Genomic DNA, 18,768 nt, shown 5'->3' with positions numbered 1-18,768 from the left:
TCAACCACTCCTGGGGAGGGTAACAATGGTCTTGAATTTCCTCCATTTGTACACAATCTGTCTGACTGTGGATTGGTGGAGTCCAAACTCTTTAGAGATGGTTTTGTAACCATTTCCAGCCTGATGAGCATCAACAATGCTTTTTCTGAGGTCCTCAGAAATCTCCTTTGTTCGTGCCATGATACACTTCCACAAACGTGTTGTGAAGATCAGACTTTGATAGATCCCTGTTCTTTAAATAAAACAGGGTGCCCACTCACACCTGATTGTCATCCCATTGATTGAAAACACCTGACTCTAATTTCACCTTCAAATTAACTGCTAATCCTAGAGGTTCACATACTTTTGCCACTCACAGATATGTAATATTGGATCATTTTCCTCAATAAATAAATGACCAAGTATAATATTTTTTGTCTCATTTCTTTAACTGGGTTCTCTTTATCTACTTTTAGGACTTGTGTGAAAATCTGATGATGTTTTACATCATAATTATGCAGAAATATAGAAAATTCTAAAGGGTTTACAAACTTACAAGCACCACTGTAGTATTTTGTTTATGCAACAGGGTATATGTCTACCATTGTTTACTTGATTATAATTTTCAGTATTTGTGCACTGCCAGGTTTTTTGGACACTTCAGTGATCGTTCTGAGTGGCAGCTGATCAAAATCGACTACAAGTCCCTGTTTACCAAGCACTGTTCTGAAGGAGACTACCAAACATGGCACTTACACAATCAGGTTTGAAACAGCTTGATGATCCAAAATCAAGCTACTACACCAGATTTCAGGGACTCAGTCAGGATCAGTATTATTATAACCCATGATAGTTGAGCTCTTGTGCAGTTCTGGAAAGCCTAGAAAAGTATGACATTTAAAGACTTTCAGTTCTAGACCTGGATGTGGATGGACATTTGAACTTTTTGCAAATGTATGGGCAGTCATAAAATATTTGGATGTTCAAAAAGAACTTGGGACTCTCCAAGATCATGCTGTACTATAACAGCATGCTGTGAGCTGTTCTCAGAGTTATTATCATGATAATGTGCTTCTTGTATAGTCCTGGTCATTTGCGATTTGGTAGTCAAAGAGAACTTGTGATGATGTAATATTGTGCCATGATGTTCTTAGGGTCTGGTTCCAAAACACTGATAACTAAAACTATACTTATGACTACAACTATGACTATACCTATGCCTGAATTTAGTTCCATTCTGGAGCAGTCACACCACAACTATAATCCAGATTATAATATCAGTTGGTCCTGCCACTCAGGTAATTAAATGCATGCAACTTAAGAATAGTCATGGAAGTTTTTTTTTCCAAGTAGTGGTCCATTATTCCAGGTCATACTGTACAGCTTGGACTTCAAAACATCCCATGCACATGTTCCAGTGGCTGACAAAATACAGATAAGTCATGGACTATGGAAATATAATAAAAAAGGATACAAACTACGGCGTAGTTACGGATTTTACTACGGAGGCATCACGAATGCTAATAATTTACGGATTGGTCACAGACATTTCAGTATGTTATAGATTCGTTACCAATTTCATACGATTGATGCATCACGGAAACAATTCTAAAGTTGAAAACAATTAAATGTTTGGACTGCTGAAGTTCATAATTAAAATATCTTACCTGCATTTATCTTCTTAATTTATTAATTTAGGATTGATATTTCACGGAAAATATCACGTCCGTAATAAAAGATCCGTGCTTTGTATTATATTTTTTATTTTCCATGAATCCGTATTCTGTGACTTTAATGATGCAACAAGGATGTACAAAGATACCTGGGGAAAATGGCACATGCTCAGACAACATCATATGTAAACAATTACCTGACTGGTCAGATGTTTTATCAGATCAGGTCCAGGCCTGGAAAAATTGCTCCAAAAGCAATCTCACTGATATGGATAAACCCAGGCGTGGGCTATAGGTATTGTTATTGGTCTGGTGTGACCACCAAGCACATAAACTGCATGGGACTGATTTATTTATAGTTAACATTATAGTTATCAGTATTGTGGGACCAGGCCTTTATTCTCTTGGTAAAACTGTATTTAAGTTACAGGTCTCTTTCTGTGCATAAAAAGAGTCCTGTTCATTTAAGACCATCAGACATACCTAAAGTTTACATTTATTCCATGTCTAGACTTACCAATATCTTAGACATCACAAACCCAGCCAGAGACAAGTTAAACAAGGTGGTGTATTATTACTGTGTAGGCGCTTCCAATTTCTTTCCACCTCCTTCTAGCTAATGTCCAGTCCTTTGACAATAAACTGGATGAATTATATTACTGGAATCACTCTCAGATGTGTATGAAAAACCTATGTATTTTGCTTTATTAAGATTGGTTAGGTTTAAAAACATGATAGGGTTGTTTAAACTGATTTTTTGAGGGGTTGTTTAGTGGAGACAACTGGCAAAACAAGAGAGTTAGTGCTTGCCTTTTCATGAACAATACATGGTGCACCAATGATGTTATAGCATGGGTCTTCACTCATATCCACGAAGGGTCGGTGTGGCTGCAGACTTATATTCCAACCAAGCAGAAACTACACCTGATTTCACTTGGTAAATCAGTTCACTTTTGTCTCCCTTTAGCTGCCAAGTCCACATCCAATTTGGCTGTAAGCCTGCAGCCACACTGGTCCTTTGTGGATACGATCTATGATCCCTGAGTTGGTGTTATAGTGTCTCGGTTCTCTGTACGATGGCTGTCTATATATCACCACAAGCAAAGGCAACAGACACATTTGTTGAACTGTAATCCAGTCATCAATTTTAATTGATGTAGCCTGAAGGCACTGCAGCTAACACGTTTACCAATAAGGGGCCATAATACTCTTGATGACTGCTACCATGCTATCAAGGGGGCTTTCAGGTCTATTCTATAACTCACTTTGGTCAGTCTGACCACCTTCCAGTGCTACAAACAACAGCTGAAGTGTGCAGAAGTCATGGTGAGGAAAGTACAGTGCTGGACTATAGAATAGGAATCCAAACTTCAGGGATGCTTGAAAAATCAACAGGCTGATCAGATTCTGCCGAGAGTTTGGATGAGTATGCGGATTCAATAACTGGATTAATAACATTTTGTGTAGATAACTGTATCCCCCCATGAATCACTCGATGTTATCCCAATACCTAGGTAAGCTCTAATGCCAAAGTCTGATGGACAGAATCACTGATTTTGTACAGGGAAATTGAAGAATGATACAAGGGAGCCAGATAATTACTTCATGGAACCAGTAAAGCTAATAAAATTGTTTTGACTCAAAGCACATCTGGAAGATTCTGTGGATGATAGGGTCATGGGTGTCAAAGGCTCATTGATTCACATGGGACACGAAGGCTAGTCCATATGGTCCAATCCCACAGAAGAGCACAAACTGCTGAATAAAGTTAATGCTGACACCTTTCTGTTTTAGCCAGCATTATCTTTTTCGGTAGTTTGTGCTACAGTAGCTCTTCTGTGGGATTGGACCATATGGGCTAACCTTTGTACCCCATGCTAATCAATGAGCCTTTGACACCCATGACCCTGTTGCCAGTTCACCAGTTTTCCTTCCTTGGACCACTTTTGGTAGGTACTAACCACTGCATACTGGGAACACCCCACAAGATGTGCCGTTTTGGAGAGATGCTCAGACCCAGTCATCTAGCCATCACAATTTGGCCCTTGTCAAAGTCACTCAGATCCTTACGCTTGCCCATATTTCCTGCTTCCAACACATCAACTTCAAGAACTGACTGCTCTCTTGCTGCCTAATATATCCCACCACTTGCTAGATTCCACTGTAATGAGATAATTAAAAGTTATTCTCTGAAATCGAGTCGTACGTTATATTTTTGTTATATTTTTCTATTAAAAATACTTATGAAAATATACATTATATTAATAAATTAATTGAATGGGTTATAAATGCTGACTGTATCACAATATAATGCACAACAACAATAGCAATGAAATCCACTCTGATATGCTTACTGTTTCTTAGTCTTTGGGACAATTTATATCATATATTTAACAGTTATTCCATGAAATCGAGTCATACATGAGCTGATAGTTTACAAGGCACATAGCGCTGATTCGGCTATAATCCATGTACGACAAGATTGAGTGGAATAACTGTTTTATTCTATCCACATTCACTGGATTTTGAGAAACAGAGCAAATTTGATAAATAAAAACTTTATACAAAACATCCATCCATTATCTGTATCTGCTTATCCTGTTCTACAGGGTCGCAGGCAAGCTAGAGCCTATACAGAACATCCAACACAATCATTTCCGCTTAGGCGGACTTCTTAAAAACCTATTGATGGCTGCACAAATTGACTTGAGTGTTGTTTTTGTGGAGAAAGCACTGTCTTGCTGTCGTGCCAAGGTATAGAATAGCTTTAGACATTTATTTAATTCTTCTTCGGACATTTCAGTGAGGTAATTTTCAACCTGATTTGAGCTTTTGAGCCAGTCTAAAAAATTAAACAAGTTTTAATACTTAAAGATGAAGAATGTAAACAAACTGGCAAAATGGCAGTAGCAATTTTTGAAAAATGCTGTAATAATATCCATCCATCATCTGTAGCCACTTATCCTGTCCTACAGGGTCACAGGCAAGCTGGAGCCTATCCCAGCTGACTATGGGCGAGAGGCAGGGTACACCCTGGACAAGTCACCAGGTTATCACAGCGCTGATATATAGAGACAAACAACCATTCACACCTATGGTCAATTTAGAGCCACCAATTAGCCTAACCTGCATGTCTTTGGGGGAAAGCCACACAGACATGGGGAGAACATGCAAACTCCACACCTCGCCAGCCGCTGGGCTTGAACCCAGGACCTTCTTACTGTGTAGCGACGATGCTAACCACTGCACCACCCTGCTATAATAATAGCTCTTGAAAATGTTTAAAAAAGATACATTCTTACCATCAAATACTTTTAGTCCATATTTTGTTGCTTTTTTTTGTATTTTTTTGGGGTTTTGCTTTCGAGTAGAGTTTTTTATTTCGTCCTCAGTTGGTTGGGCAACATACTCCACCATTTTGTTTTTCTCTACTCACGGTATATGAGCTAAATGATTTGTCGTTTTAATTTAAAAAAGTTAGTACCCGGGCTGTCTTAAAATTTTGAGTTCATTGAAATTAATATTGTAAGCTAACACAACGAGGTGAACAATTTAACGTACAGTACTATATGAATTTCAATGAACCCAAAATTTTAAGGCAGCCCAGGTACTAACTTTTTTAAGTTCACATCACATTACACATCACATTATCTCTAGCCGCTTTATCCTTCTACAGGGTCGCAGGCAAGCTGGAGCCTATCCCAGCTGACTACGGGCGAAAGGCGGGGTACACCCTGGACAAGTCGCCAGGTCATCACAGGGCTGACACATAGACACAGACAACCATTCACACTCACATTCACACCTACGGTCAATTCAGAGTCACCAGTTAACCTAACCTGCATGTCTTTGGACTGTGGGGGAAACCGGAGCACCCGGAGGAAACCCACGCGGACACGGGGAGAACATGCAAACTCCACACAGAAAGGCCCTCGCCGGCCCTGGGGCTCGAACCCAGGACCTTCTTGCTGTGAGGCGACAGCGCTAACCACTACACCACCGTGCCGCCCTTTTTTAAGTTAAAACAATAAATCATTTTTTACAGAGTAGCCAATCAGAGCACACAATTGCTCATATCCAGTGAATGTGTATAGAGTAATCAATGTTATTCACTTCACCTGTCAGTGGTCATAATGTGATGTATGATTAGTGTATATTCACAGCATTGTTCTCGTTGAATGTCTAAAGCATTCTCCTCCGTGTGTACTCACACAAATGCATTTAAAGCACATCCAGCAAATCTATAGCCCAGGATTATTATCTGTCTTTGATGTTTGGTTTTTCAGGGTGAACCGTGCGTTATGGGCCAAAAGCAGATCTTCATTAAGCGCCGCCCTGGCAGCTACTGCATGATGGGAAAGGACACCAGAATCCTATCAGCTGAGCCTTGTATTTGTAGAGCACATGATTTTGAGTGGTGAGTGAAAAATCTAATCAGTTCATCAGTGTTGCTATTAATCAGTAGGATGCCTGGACCATGGTTATAATTCGAATACAACAAAAATTTTAAAAATCTTCTGGAAGCCAAATTATTGCATGAGCCTTTTTTTTTTAATCAGAGATTTCCAGTTCCTAGTGTTTGGTCTCTGCAGAAGCTTGTGACATAGGTCAAGGGGTCTCTTAAGTTTTTGCACCCAGGGCCCCCTTCCAGAATAAAAGAATGACCCACTTATTACCACCAGCACAGATTTAATTTTATGAGCAATAGGGGAACTCTGTACCTTATTCATATTAATTTATTCGAGCCATTGGAGCTTTTTACTCCTGCACTTTACACTTATCCGGATATACTAATTGCACTGTCTGCTCTTTATTAAAATTGCAGTGACATTAAATTTAATATTGTTGAGTTCCCTTTCAAGTGTCAAGTCAGTTAGGCTTAGAACTATGATGACTAATTAATAACCTTGATACTAGTTGATAGTAAATGACCAACGCACACACAAATAAATGAAAAGTATAGCTTTAGGAATGTGATTAGATGCTATTCCACTGTTACTTTTTATAATTCATTCATTTTAAACATGATCTGTTCTTTTGGGATCAAATACACAGCAAATTCCCCAGTGTTGAATTAACACTTTCAGAGTTCATTTGTGTCCAATTGGACCTATATAAACACAGTAGGGTGTTAAATAAACACTCTGGGTGTTAATTCAACACTGGGAATTTTGCTGTGTACCAATAGCATCAAAGATATAAATAGAATATAAACACGGTGGTGATTATAGAAAATTGCCCGCTGATTGGTCGAGAAATTCAGAGCATTTCTCAATAATCGCCTCGAGCGACTCGGCAAAATAGCGGCCAATTGCTTTGTCACTGTGAGGAAAAATTACAAACTATGGAAGCAAATGCTGTTCCTAAAAGCATTAAGATGATACGAAGTTTGGACTCACACTATTCAAAGGTAAGGTGTTGTGATTTATTTTATCAATTTCAAAACAAAGTATTTTATGTGAGTCGGATAGATAAGTGACACAAGTCTGTGTGCAGCACCTTTATTACAGTTGCATGCTGCTTTTGAAGTTTGAAATAAATTGTTTTAACACAATTTTTAAAATAATCACCTGTGTATTTATACTAAAATAATTATCCACCTCAGACTCACTGACTATCAGTGAAGAATAACCTTGACTTTGTGTCTGTTATTATTCACCGATATTCCCTTCATCTTCTGTGTATAATTGTTGATTAATGCTGTTATTACAATGTAATTAACCTCTATTACAATGTAATAACCTTTGTAGGATATATAAATCTCAAATTTGGTTATTAAAAAAGTCAGTACAGGAAATGAGGAACATATAAATTAATAAAATGTAGAAAAAAATAGCAACAACAACAAAAAAGTGTAACATGTTTTGAATTGCATACAGTTTCTCAGTTCAGTTTCACTGCATATTCTGGACAGGAAAGAACACTTCCATGTGCTGTGTTTGTGTGATGCGAACTGGCAACATCTGTGACAACGTGTGAAGATGAGCCACTGAACAGATTTAATTTCTATGCAAATTTCATGCTGTTGTGATTTTTTTTTTTTAATCTTGAAAAACATTTTTAATGTTAATTCCATCTACGCAAGGTCAAACCATAAGGGTTTAATGTGGATCCATTAATTTCTCACAAAGTACAACTGGCTAGATTGAAAGGACTCATCTATAAACGCATGTCGGTTTATGATTTAAATATATGGTGAGGAAGTAAACCAAAGTTGTTGGCATTTCCAATTATAATGGAGCAAACTTTTTAATTAACTTTCAAGTAGATAAAAAGCAATCAGTGAAACATTAAGGGCCGTAATTATTGCTACCGGATACAACACAATTGGGACTTCCTGTCTAACAGAAAAGATATAATGAGCCTATGACTGATATTGTACAAGCCTAATAATTATACATTTTGCTCAGATTTGTTTTGAATATGAATTACTATGAATCACAAGGGTTTTATTTTCACTTCATTATCAGCTTAATGCTAATTGTAAAATTGTTTTCTTATGACAGATGTTAGCATTGTGTCAAAAAATAAAGCTATAAAGAAATTAACCACTGACATCTGTACCGATCGGATGTGTGATAGTTTTACCGTTGGATTGTGTATTGTAGAGTTGAGTTCTTTTTGTGTTTGTTATGACACTGAGTTTTCTTTATTTTGTGTGTTTCAGTGTTGAGGTTTTGTGCTGCCATGTTGTGTGTGTCGTCTCCATGTCGTATATTGCAGTGTTTAGTTATTTGTAGGTTGTGTGCGTGTTGATTATTGGCTCAGCCTTTGGCTGAAGCCTATAGAGGCACCTGTCTGTATTTGTATGTTTAACTGAGTTTGAGCGTGTTTAAGAATATAATTGGCAAGCCAGACTCAGGTAATGTTTCCACAGTCATGGTGCGGCGCTGCTGCGTAAGTGCCATGTTACATAACCCTCAGTTTGCAATGTAGTCCTCCATGGCTGAGTGATCTAGAGTGCTATCCAAGAATAGAACAGATTTTGCAACATCCGTTCAAATCCTGGCGTCAATGTATTTCTGAGTGGGCTATTTTTTTCTATTTATTTAACGTAGCTTATATCTCCCAATCAGACAAAGGCTGAGCTCAGACCTGCACAGGTCTCTAGTATTCTGTTTTCTTGGTTAGGTATTGCAGTCAGAGGTTGCCTTACAGTGAAGAATCTTTATCCTTTACTTTGACGGATAGTGTTGTAAAAAATTCATCATAGGTTTTTTTTTTTCCAACTTTTTTTTTCATTTGCCAGTTAAACAATTTACAACTTTGTAATCTTATACACTACTTAAAGAAAAGTAGCATCCTGACTGCCAGTTTGAACATTGTTTAGGTACTGATTGTTTAGTATTTACAGTGTCTTACAAAAGTATTCATCCCCCTTGGTGTTTGTCCTATTTTGTCGCATTACAAGCCGGAATTAAAATGGATGCTATTCTGGATTAACCGAAGCAGGAAGTAGCTAGCTACATTTTTTCCACACTGGGCTAGCTAGCTGGTGCATTTATTTCATAATTGTTAATAAACACAAGACTAGTAAACAAGTTCACTAGTGTTGGCAACAATCAGGTCATGTGCAGGGTTGTGGTGAAAATTGTAAATTTATTCTCTGTTTTGAAACACTTAACCTCTTCAGTGCCCTTGGACGAGTCACGTACGTCATGAAATCGTTTACTGCTGTGCCTTATGATGTATGTTACTCATCATAAACACCTCCTTTTATGTGCCTTACATGGCACATTACTTTTACTTCAGAGGGGCATGTTACTGTGAATTGGGCTAGGGGTTAGCATGTCTGCCTCTCAATCAAGAGCTCATGAGTTCTAGTCACAGTTGGGTCATACCAAAGACCATCATAAAAATGGTATCCATGTACTTAGAGTACATGGACCCTTAAACATTATGTTTTCAAGTACTAGTAATTCATATTTATGGACAGGTTCTCATTGCTTTTTTTTTGGATGCTTTTGAAGTTGTTTTTGATTACTAAAGTTATTTTTACTCTACAATAGTGTTTTTTGTGATTTTTTTTCTATACAAATATTAAAAATATAAAGTTCTAAACAAGTTAGAGAAAGATTATCAAAATATCCCAATTTTGACCTATTTTTGTCCTATATGCTCGGCACATTACAATTAATTATGGGTGGCAGCCAAGGGGTTAAGCATTCATAAACATCAAAGTGCACAGTTTTACGTCGGCCCCATGTGGACAGTTGGGGGTCACGCCTGGAGGACGCTCTGGAATCTTGCAGTGGTGCTTTTGTGGCTGGGGACTGCAGTTGACTTGCTGACTTTAGGACTACGGTTGTTGTGAATGGTTTTGCGTTCGGGTTTCCGTCAGTGGGGGGATTATAGCATCAACAAAGTTGACTTTATGTTAGAACTGTTAATGTTATAGTCATGTTGTCTGTTGTTGCCCAAATGAGGATGGGTTCCCTTTTGAGTCTGGTTCCTCTTGGGGTTTCTTCCTCATGTCATCTGAGGGAGTTTTTCCTTGCCACCGTCGCCACAGGCTTGCTCATTGGGGATAGATTAGGGATAAAATTAGCTCATGTTTTAAGTCATTCAAATTCTGTAAAGCTGTTTTGCAACAATGTTTATTGTTAAAAGCGCTATACAAATAAACTTGACTTGACTTGACGTCTAGTAATGGTGATGACTAAGTGCATGCAGAGGGACTTTCTGCCAGTAAAGTGCTCTTAGAACAGTTTTAATGTTGTACATTTGTGGTGGAAGACAGAAAATTGCACACGTACGTGGAATCAAAATTATTTAAAGTATCTTTCCATCAGTGCTAATTCTGCAAATAACAGGAAATTTTCAGTTAATACACTTTATAGTTGCAGTGTTTCGTTATTTCCTGTTTGTGTGTTGCAATGTTTATTTCCTTCTGCATTGTGTGTTTTGCGGTGTTCATATTTTTTGGTTTGTGTATTGGTCAGTTATCGGTTTCGTTATTTATGGATTGTGTTTTGCGATGTTCAGATACTTCCTGGTTGTGTGTTGCATCATTTAATTCATTTTTAGTTGTATGTTGTGGTGTTTAATTATTTATTTTGTGTGTGTGTGTGTGTGTGTGTGTGTGTGTGTGTGTGTGTGTGTGTGTGTGTTGAGGTGTTGAAATAATTCTGGGTTGTGTATTGTGGTGTTTATTTAGTTCTGTATTGTGTCTTGTGGTTTGCAGTTATTTTTGGCAGTCACTCTCTGGTTTGTGTTTTATCGTGTTATCATTTGGTTGGGTGTTGTGTTCAGTTATTTATGGATAGTATTGCAGTGGGGGGCAGCACGGTGGTGTAGCGGTTAGCGCTGTCGCCTCACAGCAAGAAGATCCGGGTTCGAGCCCCTTGGCCGGCGAGGGCCTTTCTGTGTGGAGTTTGCATGTTCTCCCCATGTCCGCGTGGGTTTCCTCCGGGTGCTCCGGTTTCCCCCACAGTCCACATGCAGGTTAGGTTAACTGGTGACTCTAAATTGACCGTAGGTGTGAATGTGAGTGTGAATGGTTGTCTGTGTCTATGTGTCAGCCCTGTGATGGCCTGGTGACTTGTCCAGGGTGTACCCCGCCTTTCGCCCGTAGTCAGCTGGGATAGGCTCCAGCTTGCCTGCGACCCTGTAGAACAGGATAAAGCGGCTAGAGATAATGAGATGAGATGAGATGAGTATTGCAGTGTTTAGTTATGGATTGTGTTACACTTTTTAGTTATTTCAGGGGTGCAGATTGCAGATTGTAGCTATTTCTGGATTGTGTGTTGAAGTGTTTTGTTATTTCTGGTTTGTGCTTTGCATTGTTTAGTGATATCAGGAGTGTTTAATTCTTTCCTGGTTGTATGTTGTGGTGTTTAATTAGTAATAGGTTGTGTATGTCATAGCATTTTGTTATTTCTAGATTTTGTATTTACTTAGTCATACATTATGAGATGTGGCAGGCGTTTAGTTATTTTTGGCTTGTGTGCCGTGGTGTTTAGTTATTTCCAGATGTGTTACAGTGTTTAGTTGTCAGCATGTTCGGTTGTTTCACATCTCTTATTGCATTGTCTCTGACTCTGTGTGTGTGTGTGTGTGTGTGTGTGTGTGTGTGTGTGTGTGTGTGTGTGGCAGTGATTATGGCTATGAGCGGAGAGGAGATGGTAACTGTCTGCCTGCATTCTGGTTCAACCCTGCCACTGTGTCACAGCGCTGCAGTCAAGGGCAGAACTACTTCAACAGCACAGGGTGAGTCTCTCTCATAATGTGTCATCCTCTACAGAATACCAGTATAACCCTAAAGACATTTCAATCAGATGTCCATCATGCTATTCCATTATTTCAGCACACTGAACACTGATGCAGCACTAAGGGAGACATGAATAGTATAATGCTGATTATGTCATGATATCCCTCTCAGTTATCGTAAAGTAGCAGCAAACAACTGCACCAAAGGAGTGAAGGAGATGTACACAGCCAGGAAACAGCAGTGCCCTAATCGACCTCCTCGAGGACTGCTCCTGGCAACCCGTGACACCACCCTCAGAGCAAACATGGGCTCCAACGTCACCTTTATAGTCCAGCTGGAAGAGGTATGTGAAGGAAAATAAATCCATGGAACGCAATTCCACTACTATGTGTGCACATTGAATGAAAAATGAAGAAGTCTATAGAGTGGTTTGATTATTCAGAATGCTAAGAAAAAGGTACAGGACGCAGTTAGAATAGTGATGAGTGCATGTCCCACTGGAATTTCTGGGACTTGTTCTGGCTGGTTTCTATTTGTATTCTAGCCGAAATATGTGGTTTTCACTAATATATCTCCAATTATGAATGATGAATAATAATAATATACTAAATTCACCAAATCGATAATATGATGGTATAACGATGATGATGATGATGATGATGATGATAACAATGAAACACATACTGACAGCAAAATGTACTGACTGAAGGTTGAGTGATTAGAGTCAGTATCTTGCATTGACTCCAAATCCATAATCCTAGATCTCAAAGCCACCGAACACCTATAAGATGAATTGGAATGCCAACTAAATGCCAGGCCATCTGTAATGGGAAGAAATTCCCACAACCACACTCCATCCAGTGGAAAGCCTTCCCAAAAGAGTGGAGGCTGTTATAACAACAAATGGGAGACCAAGTCCATATGTGATGGTCAGGTGTCCACATACTTTTGCCCATATAGTGTTTAATTGGCTTGAGATATGGTGACTGTGAAGGCCATCACATATGATTTACATATTCATCAAACTATTTACTGAGTCATTATGTTCTGTGGATGGAAGTAGGGTCATCCATTAGAGACCACTCCTATCATCATAGGGTAAAGGTGACCAGATACAGTAGAAGAGCTTTGCATTGGTTTACAGTGACCCTTCCCTCGAAGAGGATGAATGGACCAAAACCAAGGCAGGAAAATTAATATTTGTGGGACTTGGATCACGCAGACTGATAATAAAGTCACTGACATTTGAAAATGTAACATTTAAAATGTTTACACTATGTGTATGCATGTAATTCAAAGCGTATAATGGAGTATTTGAATGCAATTAAGCAATGGTTGCTTGAATTAGAGCAATGATTAAGGACTGTTTTTTTTTTCAACAATAATTTTGAAGAAATATTAAAAGCAGTGTTGTAGTTGAGTCACTAAATTTCAAGTCTGAGTCCAGTCTCGAGTCCCCAGTGTTCAAGTCCAAGTCATTAAAGAAAATTTCAAGTCGAGTCCATTATTGATCCGAGTCAAGTCCAAGAACAAGACTCCAACTGCACCATTTGACAGTGGCTGTTGCTGCCTTTATGTGAAAGTGTCTCTGCTACTGTGTTGGACTAACGTTACTGCTTGACTGCTACATTTTGGTGAAATAGGCGACAGATAAAAAGCTTGTTCATCGCTCAGCAAGCCCCACCCACTATCAACAGGGCAAATAACATGAAAGAGAGGGTTAACACTCGCTAGTTCATCGCTCAGCAAGCCCCGCTATCAACAGGGCAATGAATATAGCGTGTCCCTTCCTTCTCTGGGTGGATTCTTACCAAATGACGATTGAAGTTCGAGGTTGTCCCTGTCATCTCCTCGATAGTTCTTCTACATATGGAACACACAGCAGTGCATTTTTTCCCACTGCATGAGAAGTCTATATAAGCAAAGCGGACAGTCCTAGGGGCTTCTCTCCAGGCATTTTAGCGCCATTAACATTAGTTTGGTCCTGAACATCACGTATGAACAGGTGAATGTGCATTCTCTTGCACGAAATTAGTGTAAAATTAAAGTAGATACTGTATAAATATCTTATGCCAAATTATTATGGCATGTTACAAAAAATAAAGAAAAAATCAGTCCTCCTCTCCAATTTATGAGTCCTAATGCAGTTAATACACGAGTTCGAGTCCAAGTCATCAGTGCTCAAGTCAAGTTACAAGTCCTTAAAATTAGGGCATGAGTCGGACTCAAGTACTGCAAGCCTGATTAAAGGTGCTGTATAATCATATACAGTACATGGCATTGAGTTATGCATTAGATCTTTAAGTCATAAGTGAGTCAATTATAGGGTTATAATTGCTGTTATAACTTAAGAAGGAATTCAAGTTGACAAAATGCTTAAATTTGCCTATAATTAAGAGGCCTAATTGAAAGCCTTCAAAATGTATTTGCTGGGTTTTTTTTGTTTGTTTGTTTTGTTTTTGTGGGGCTTGCCCTTATTGCAAAATGACATTAAAGTGTATCTCATAGTGTAACTCATCCTGGTGGCACTGTCTAAACCACATTACAGTTCAAATCAGGTTGAAGAACAGAGTCAGAATCAGGAATTTACTACATTGCGCACACACACACACACACACACACACACACACACACACACACACACACACACACACACACACACCAGGGAAACTCGAGTGGCAGGTAAGTACATCTCTCAGGGGATCTTGCTGTTGCATAGTCACTATGTTACAGCTGTGATGAGATGAGGAATGAGGGCTTATTCCCTTCATTAAGATAGACAGAAGAAGGTGGGTGGATGAGAGACAGAGGAATGCAAAGAGGAAGTGCTAGGAATCACCATTGTCAGCGCACAGTGACTCAAACACATCCAGCTGAATTCAACTTTAATTTATATTCATAAAGCACGGTGGTGGGAGTTCTCAAGATGTGGAATGGCCCTAAATATTTAGCATTCACTCGGTGCAACATATGGCAGATGAAAGCCTAGAAACAATTTTAACAAAGCAGGAAATCCATATTTCGGTATTTTTTCCAGAGAGAAATTTCCAGAACACTGATAATCTGTCTAAAATAGAGAAAATATTTATTTAGAAAATCATAAAGCTTTGAAAAGTTCAGTTAGCAAAGCCAGTTGTTGTGGCACAGCGACATTTACTAGCAGGTCATGAAGTTCAGGATGTGTTGAACTTCCAGCCAAGTCAGAGCACGGGGGTAGTGAAGTATACTGTAACCCAAATGCCAAGCTATCTTTCTGTATCTCTGTATCTCTTGACCACACACACACACACACACACATGCACCAATACTGTGACATTTATTTATAGGTTTTGGTTGTGGCTAGACTCCATTTCCATTTCTTCCAGTGTAAACAATGGCTAAACAAACACAATATTGACCTTTGAGAGCATTAAAATTATGAAATTTGAGTGCAAAAAAATTTGTACCCCCATGTTTATTTTCAACAGGATATAGGAATATTTCTCTTCAGAAATAAAGAATTAAAAAAAAATACAAAATCAAATATTGCTGTTGCATATTAGATGTAGTGTGTACTACATCCAAATCATGATGTACAAATCAGCATAAAAATAGTTTGAAATAAATGTTGCCAGGCAAAACAAACCTCGCCCGGCAGCACTTATTTTATGCATATATGTTGATAATGGTAATATTTCTCAATCATCAGCTGTCAGGTTATAGCCCTCTGAAAATCTGTGACCCTGAGTTTGACCTTTCAAAGTCATTCAAGGTCAAAGATCATGGTGTCAAATGAAAGCCCATATGGCACTTCCTGTAAGTTGATAGTGGTAAATATCTGTCTACCATCAACCATTTTCAAGTTACATCCCTCTGAAAATCCGTGACCTTGAGTTTGACCTTTCAAGGTCACTCAAGGTCAAAGATCATGGTCCCAAATGAAAGACCATATAGGAGTTCCTATATGCTCATAATAGTAAACATTTTTCTATCGGCAACCGTTTTTGAGTTATAATGGAAAATATGTTATTTTGACTGAAAAGTTTACCTTTCCGGTGACCTTGACCTTCACCTTGACCCAATTACCCCCAAAATTTAATCAGGTAATCTACGGACCACTGCCCACCTACGTACCCTGAAAGTTTGAAGTAAATCAGTGCAACCATCTAAATGCTGTTAACAGACAGATACACACACACACACACACACACACACACACACACACACACACACACACACAAACAAACAAAACGCACACACCATATTACAATACCTTGCCCCACTTATTCCATTGCGGGTGAGGTAATAAGATCCATAGCCTCACACCAACTGTTCCTTGGATAAACTTCAGATCCAGGATAAAGCAGTTCCTGAACATAAATGAAAGAATGAATGTTACTTGTTAAGCATGATTAAAGAACATCTGTAAAACCCATCGCACTAAGAGCTTGATTTAACTTCATCTCAAATAAAGAGCAATAATTAATAAGCAACACAGGGTAATAAAACTTAAAATGAGTCTACTGTATATGCTTTTGCATTCTCATTAGCCGTGGTGGATTTGGATTACAGAGATCTCCCTGAAGACTCTAAGTAAAACTTGCTTAATTGCATGCCAATTATAACACAGATTTTAAAAACAAACTTCAAAATCCAGCATTAACACAAAATAAACGAGTGTAAACAAGTGTGTATTCTGCTTATGAAGTAAATGCAAATGGAGAAAACCATTTCACAGTCACAGGCTCACTTTAAATGCTGTTGGCTCCAATAGCATTTCAGACAAATCCCAGATATCTGATATGAAATCAGCTTTAAAGCTGGAAAGAGTTTTCTGAGTCGTTTGAAATGCTGAAGCATACATACGTCACTCGGAGAAACTGAATGGTATTTTAGTTTTTGAATGGCAAAATCATACTTGTGCAAATTTAATACCTGCCTTTCAGCCGTATTAATTTAAAGCACACAATCGCCATTTCCAGATTGGCTTTCATGCAGATGTTGGTGCAAAATGAAAATATTTGCACCTATCACCCTGTATTAAATGGCCCAAAGAAATTGTATTTTCATGAAAACAAATCTGAAAAGGACATGACATAGTCTTTTGCTTATATGAAAGATTTGAAATATTTCATCAGTGTCTGAAAGCTCTATGCGTTATATGCTACTACTTACGAAGAAAGTAATATCACAACAGGAGAGGCAGAGGAGGATAATGGGGAAGGATGAGCACAGATTTTTTGTGCCTTTTTTATACACACATGCACACACTTGGAAGAGGTGACAGCTGTGATCTCTAACACCTCCTCATGCGTGGCATAATACACACGCAGGGTGCCAGATGTAACACCCAAAAGGAGTGTGAGTAAAATAGGCACGGGATTGCAGAGATAGTAGCAGGCAATGATCCTTGTCAGGCAGGCACACACACACACATACACACACTGCTCGGACAGAATGGCAGAACGTCACCATGTGTTTGATTTATCGGTACGCGTGGGCGCTCAGTTCAGTCAGCATGTGTGTATTGTTTGTTGTCGTGACTTCACCTTTGAAAGTGCGTGTACAATTGGTGAGAGTGTGCCAAAGGTTCACACCTGCAGACACTCAATGTGTTGATTGTCCTATGTGGTAAATTTTGTCACACAGGTGCTTTGTGTCATATCATGCCAAGGACAGAAGCAGGTGTAGCTAGCACTAGGTACGTTTGTTGGTAGTAGTGTGTACTGTATGTAATACACTGCCAAATTTGATTTTCAAGTGCTGTGAGTCGACTGATCCACCTGTCTAGTATTATTAATTAGATGAACAACAATTTCTTGAATGTCTGAGGCCAAAAAAAAAAAAAAAAATCCTCTTATTGTGCCTGCTTGCTCAAATAGGCAGATAAATTAGATTAAATGTGATTTGTTGGACTCATGAAGTTGGTTATCCAAGTCCACACTCTTGGTGTTATCCTTAGATTTTCTTAGTCTGGTACAAAACAGTGGCTCATGACAATACATTTTGGTGGAAAAGGATGACATTTATATGTTTTTATCTTTTCTTATCATAGATGGGCAGAAGAAGAGGTAATTATTGGGATTGTAACTGTAAATTGTTGACCCTTGTCTAGCACGATCAACACATTCATGAAGACTACTGCTTGGAAGTATCCATCAGTCATCTTACCTTTTTGGAAGTGTATTAGTCTTAATTATTATAGGTGAAAGGAATTGAACGTTCCCCACCCGAAGTGCTCAAATATATGATTAGTAACCCTCTTTCCAGTGCAGTGTGGTAGTCAAGTCACTAAACCTCAAATCCGAGTCCAGTCTTGAGTCCCCAGTGTTCAAGTCCAAGTCATTAAAAAAAATTTAGAGTCAAGTCCAGTATTGAGCCGAGTCGAGTCCGAGAACAAGACTCCAACTGCACCATTTGACGGTGGCTGTTTTCGCACCATTAACATTAGTTTGTTCCTGAACATGACGTATGAACAGGTGAATGTGCTTTCTCTTTGTCAGGGAGTGTGAAGTATTCTGTTAGAGATCGTTGGAAGATGGATGTAAGTGCAGAAGGCGTGTTTATTAACACAAGTGAAAATTAAAATTAGGGCATGAGTCAGACTCGAGTCCGAGTCCTGGACTCGAGTACTACAAGCCTGTTCCAGTGTAATTTAGAGTCCAACTTGGCCAAGAAGGCCATATATCAGCTGAATGAATACCTTACAATGGATACCTTGGATACCTTGAATTGGTTTCAAGCTCAGGCCAAGCATATCTCATATCTCGACTGCCGATTCCCAGGGTCACAGCTATTAAGACTTGTTACCCACCCACTCCAACAACGAGTTCCTATTCACTCCAAGGTACCTGGATGTCGTTGGGGTGTCAGGGAATGATCTGAGCCACTTATCAAGTTCTGTCTTGAACCTCATCAGGATAGGGA

At 38.8% G+C, this 18,768-nt stretch overlaps 1 protein-coding gene across 1 annotated transcript in view; it reads left to right on the top strand.

The window, feature by feature from the left end:
* The window catches only part of sorcs3a (sortilin related VPS10 domain containing receptor 3a), a 602,075-nt gene that overhangs the window by 547,476 nt on the left and 35,831 nt on the right, over nt 1-18,768 (top strand). The window contains exons 15-18 of the mRNA XM_060898283.1: nt 626-743; nt 5,939-6,069; nt 11,748-11,861; nt 12,034-12,205. Of these exons, the coding sequence (XP_060754266.1) occupies nt 626-743; nt 5,939-6,069; nt 11,748-11,861; nt 12,034-12,205 (535 nt within the window). The remainder of the gene's footprint in view (nt 1-625; nt 744-5,938; nt 6,070-11,747; nt 11,862-12,033; nt 12,206-18,768) is intronic.

Source organism: Neoarius graeffei, chromosome 18, assembly GCF_027579695.1.
Source record: "Neoarius graeffei isolate fNeoGra1 chromosome 18, fNeoGra1.pri, whole genome shotgun sequence".
Taxonomy (NCBI): domain Eukaryota; kingdom Metazoa; phylum Chordata; class Actinopteri; order Siluriformes; family Ariidae; genus Neoarius; species Neoarius graeffei.
The sequence above is the reverse complement of the archived record's forward strand: the minus strand, read 5'-3'. Positions and strand labels throughout refer to the sequence as shown.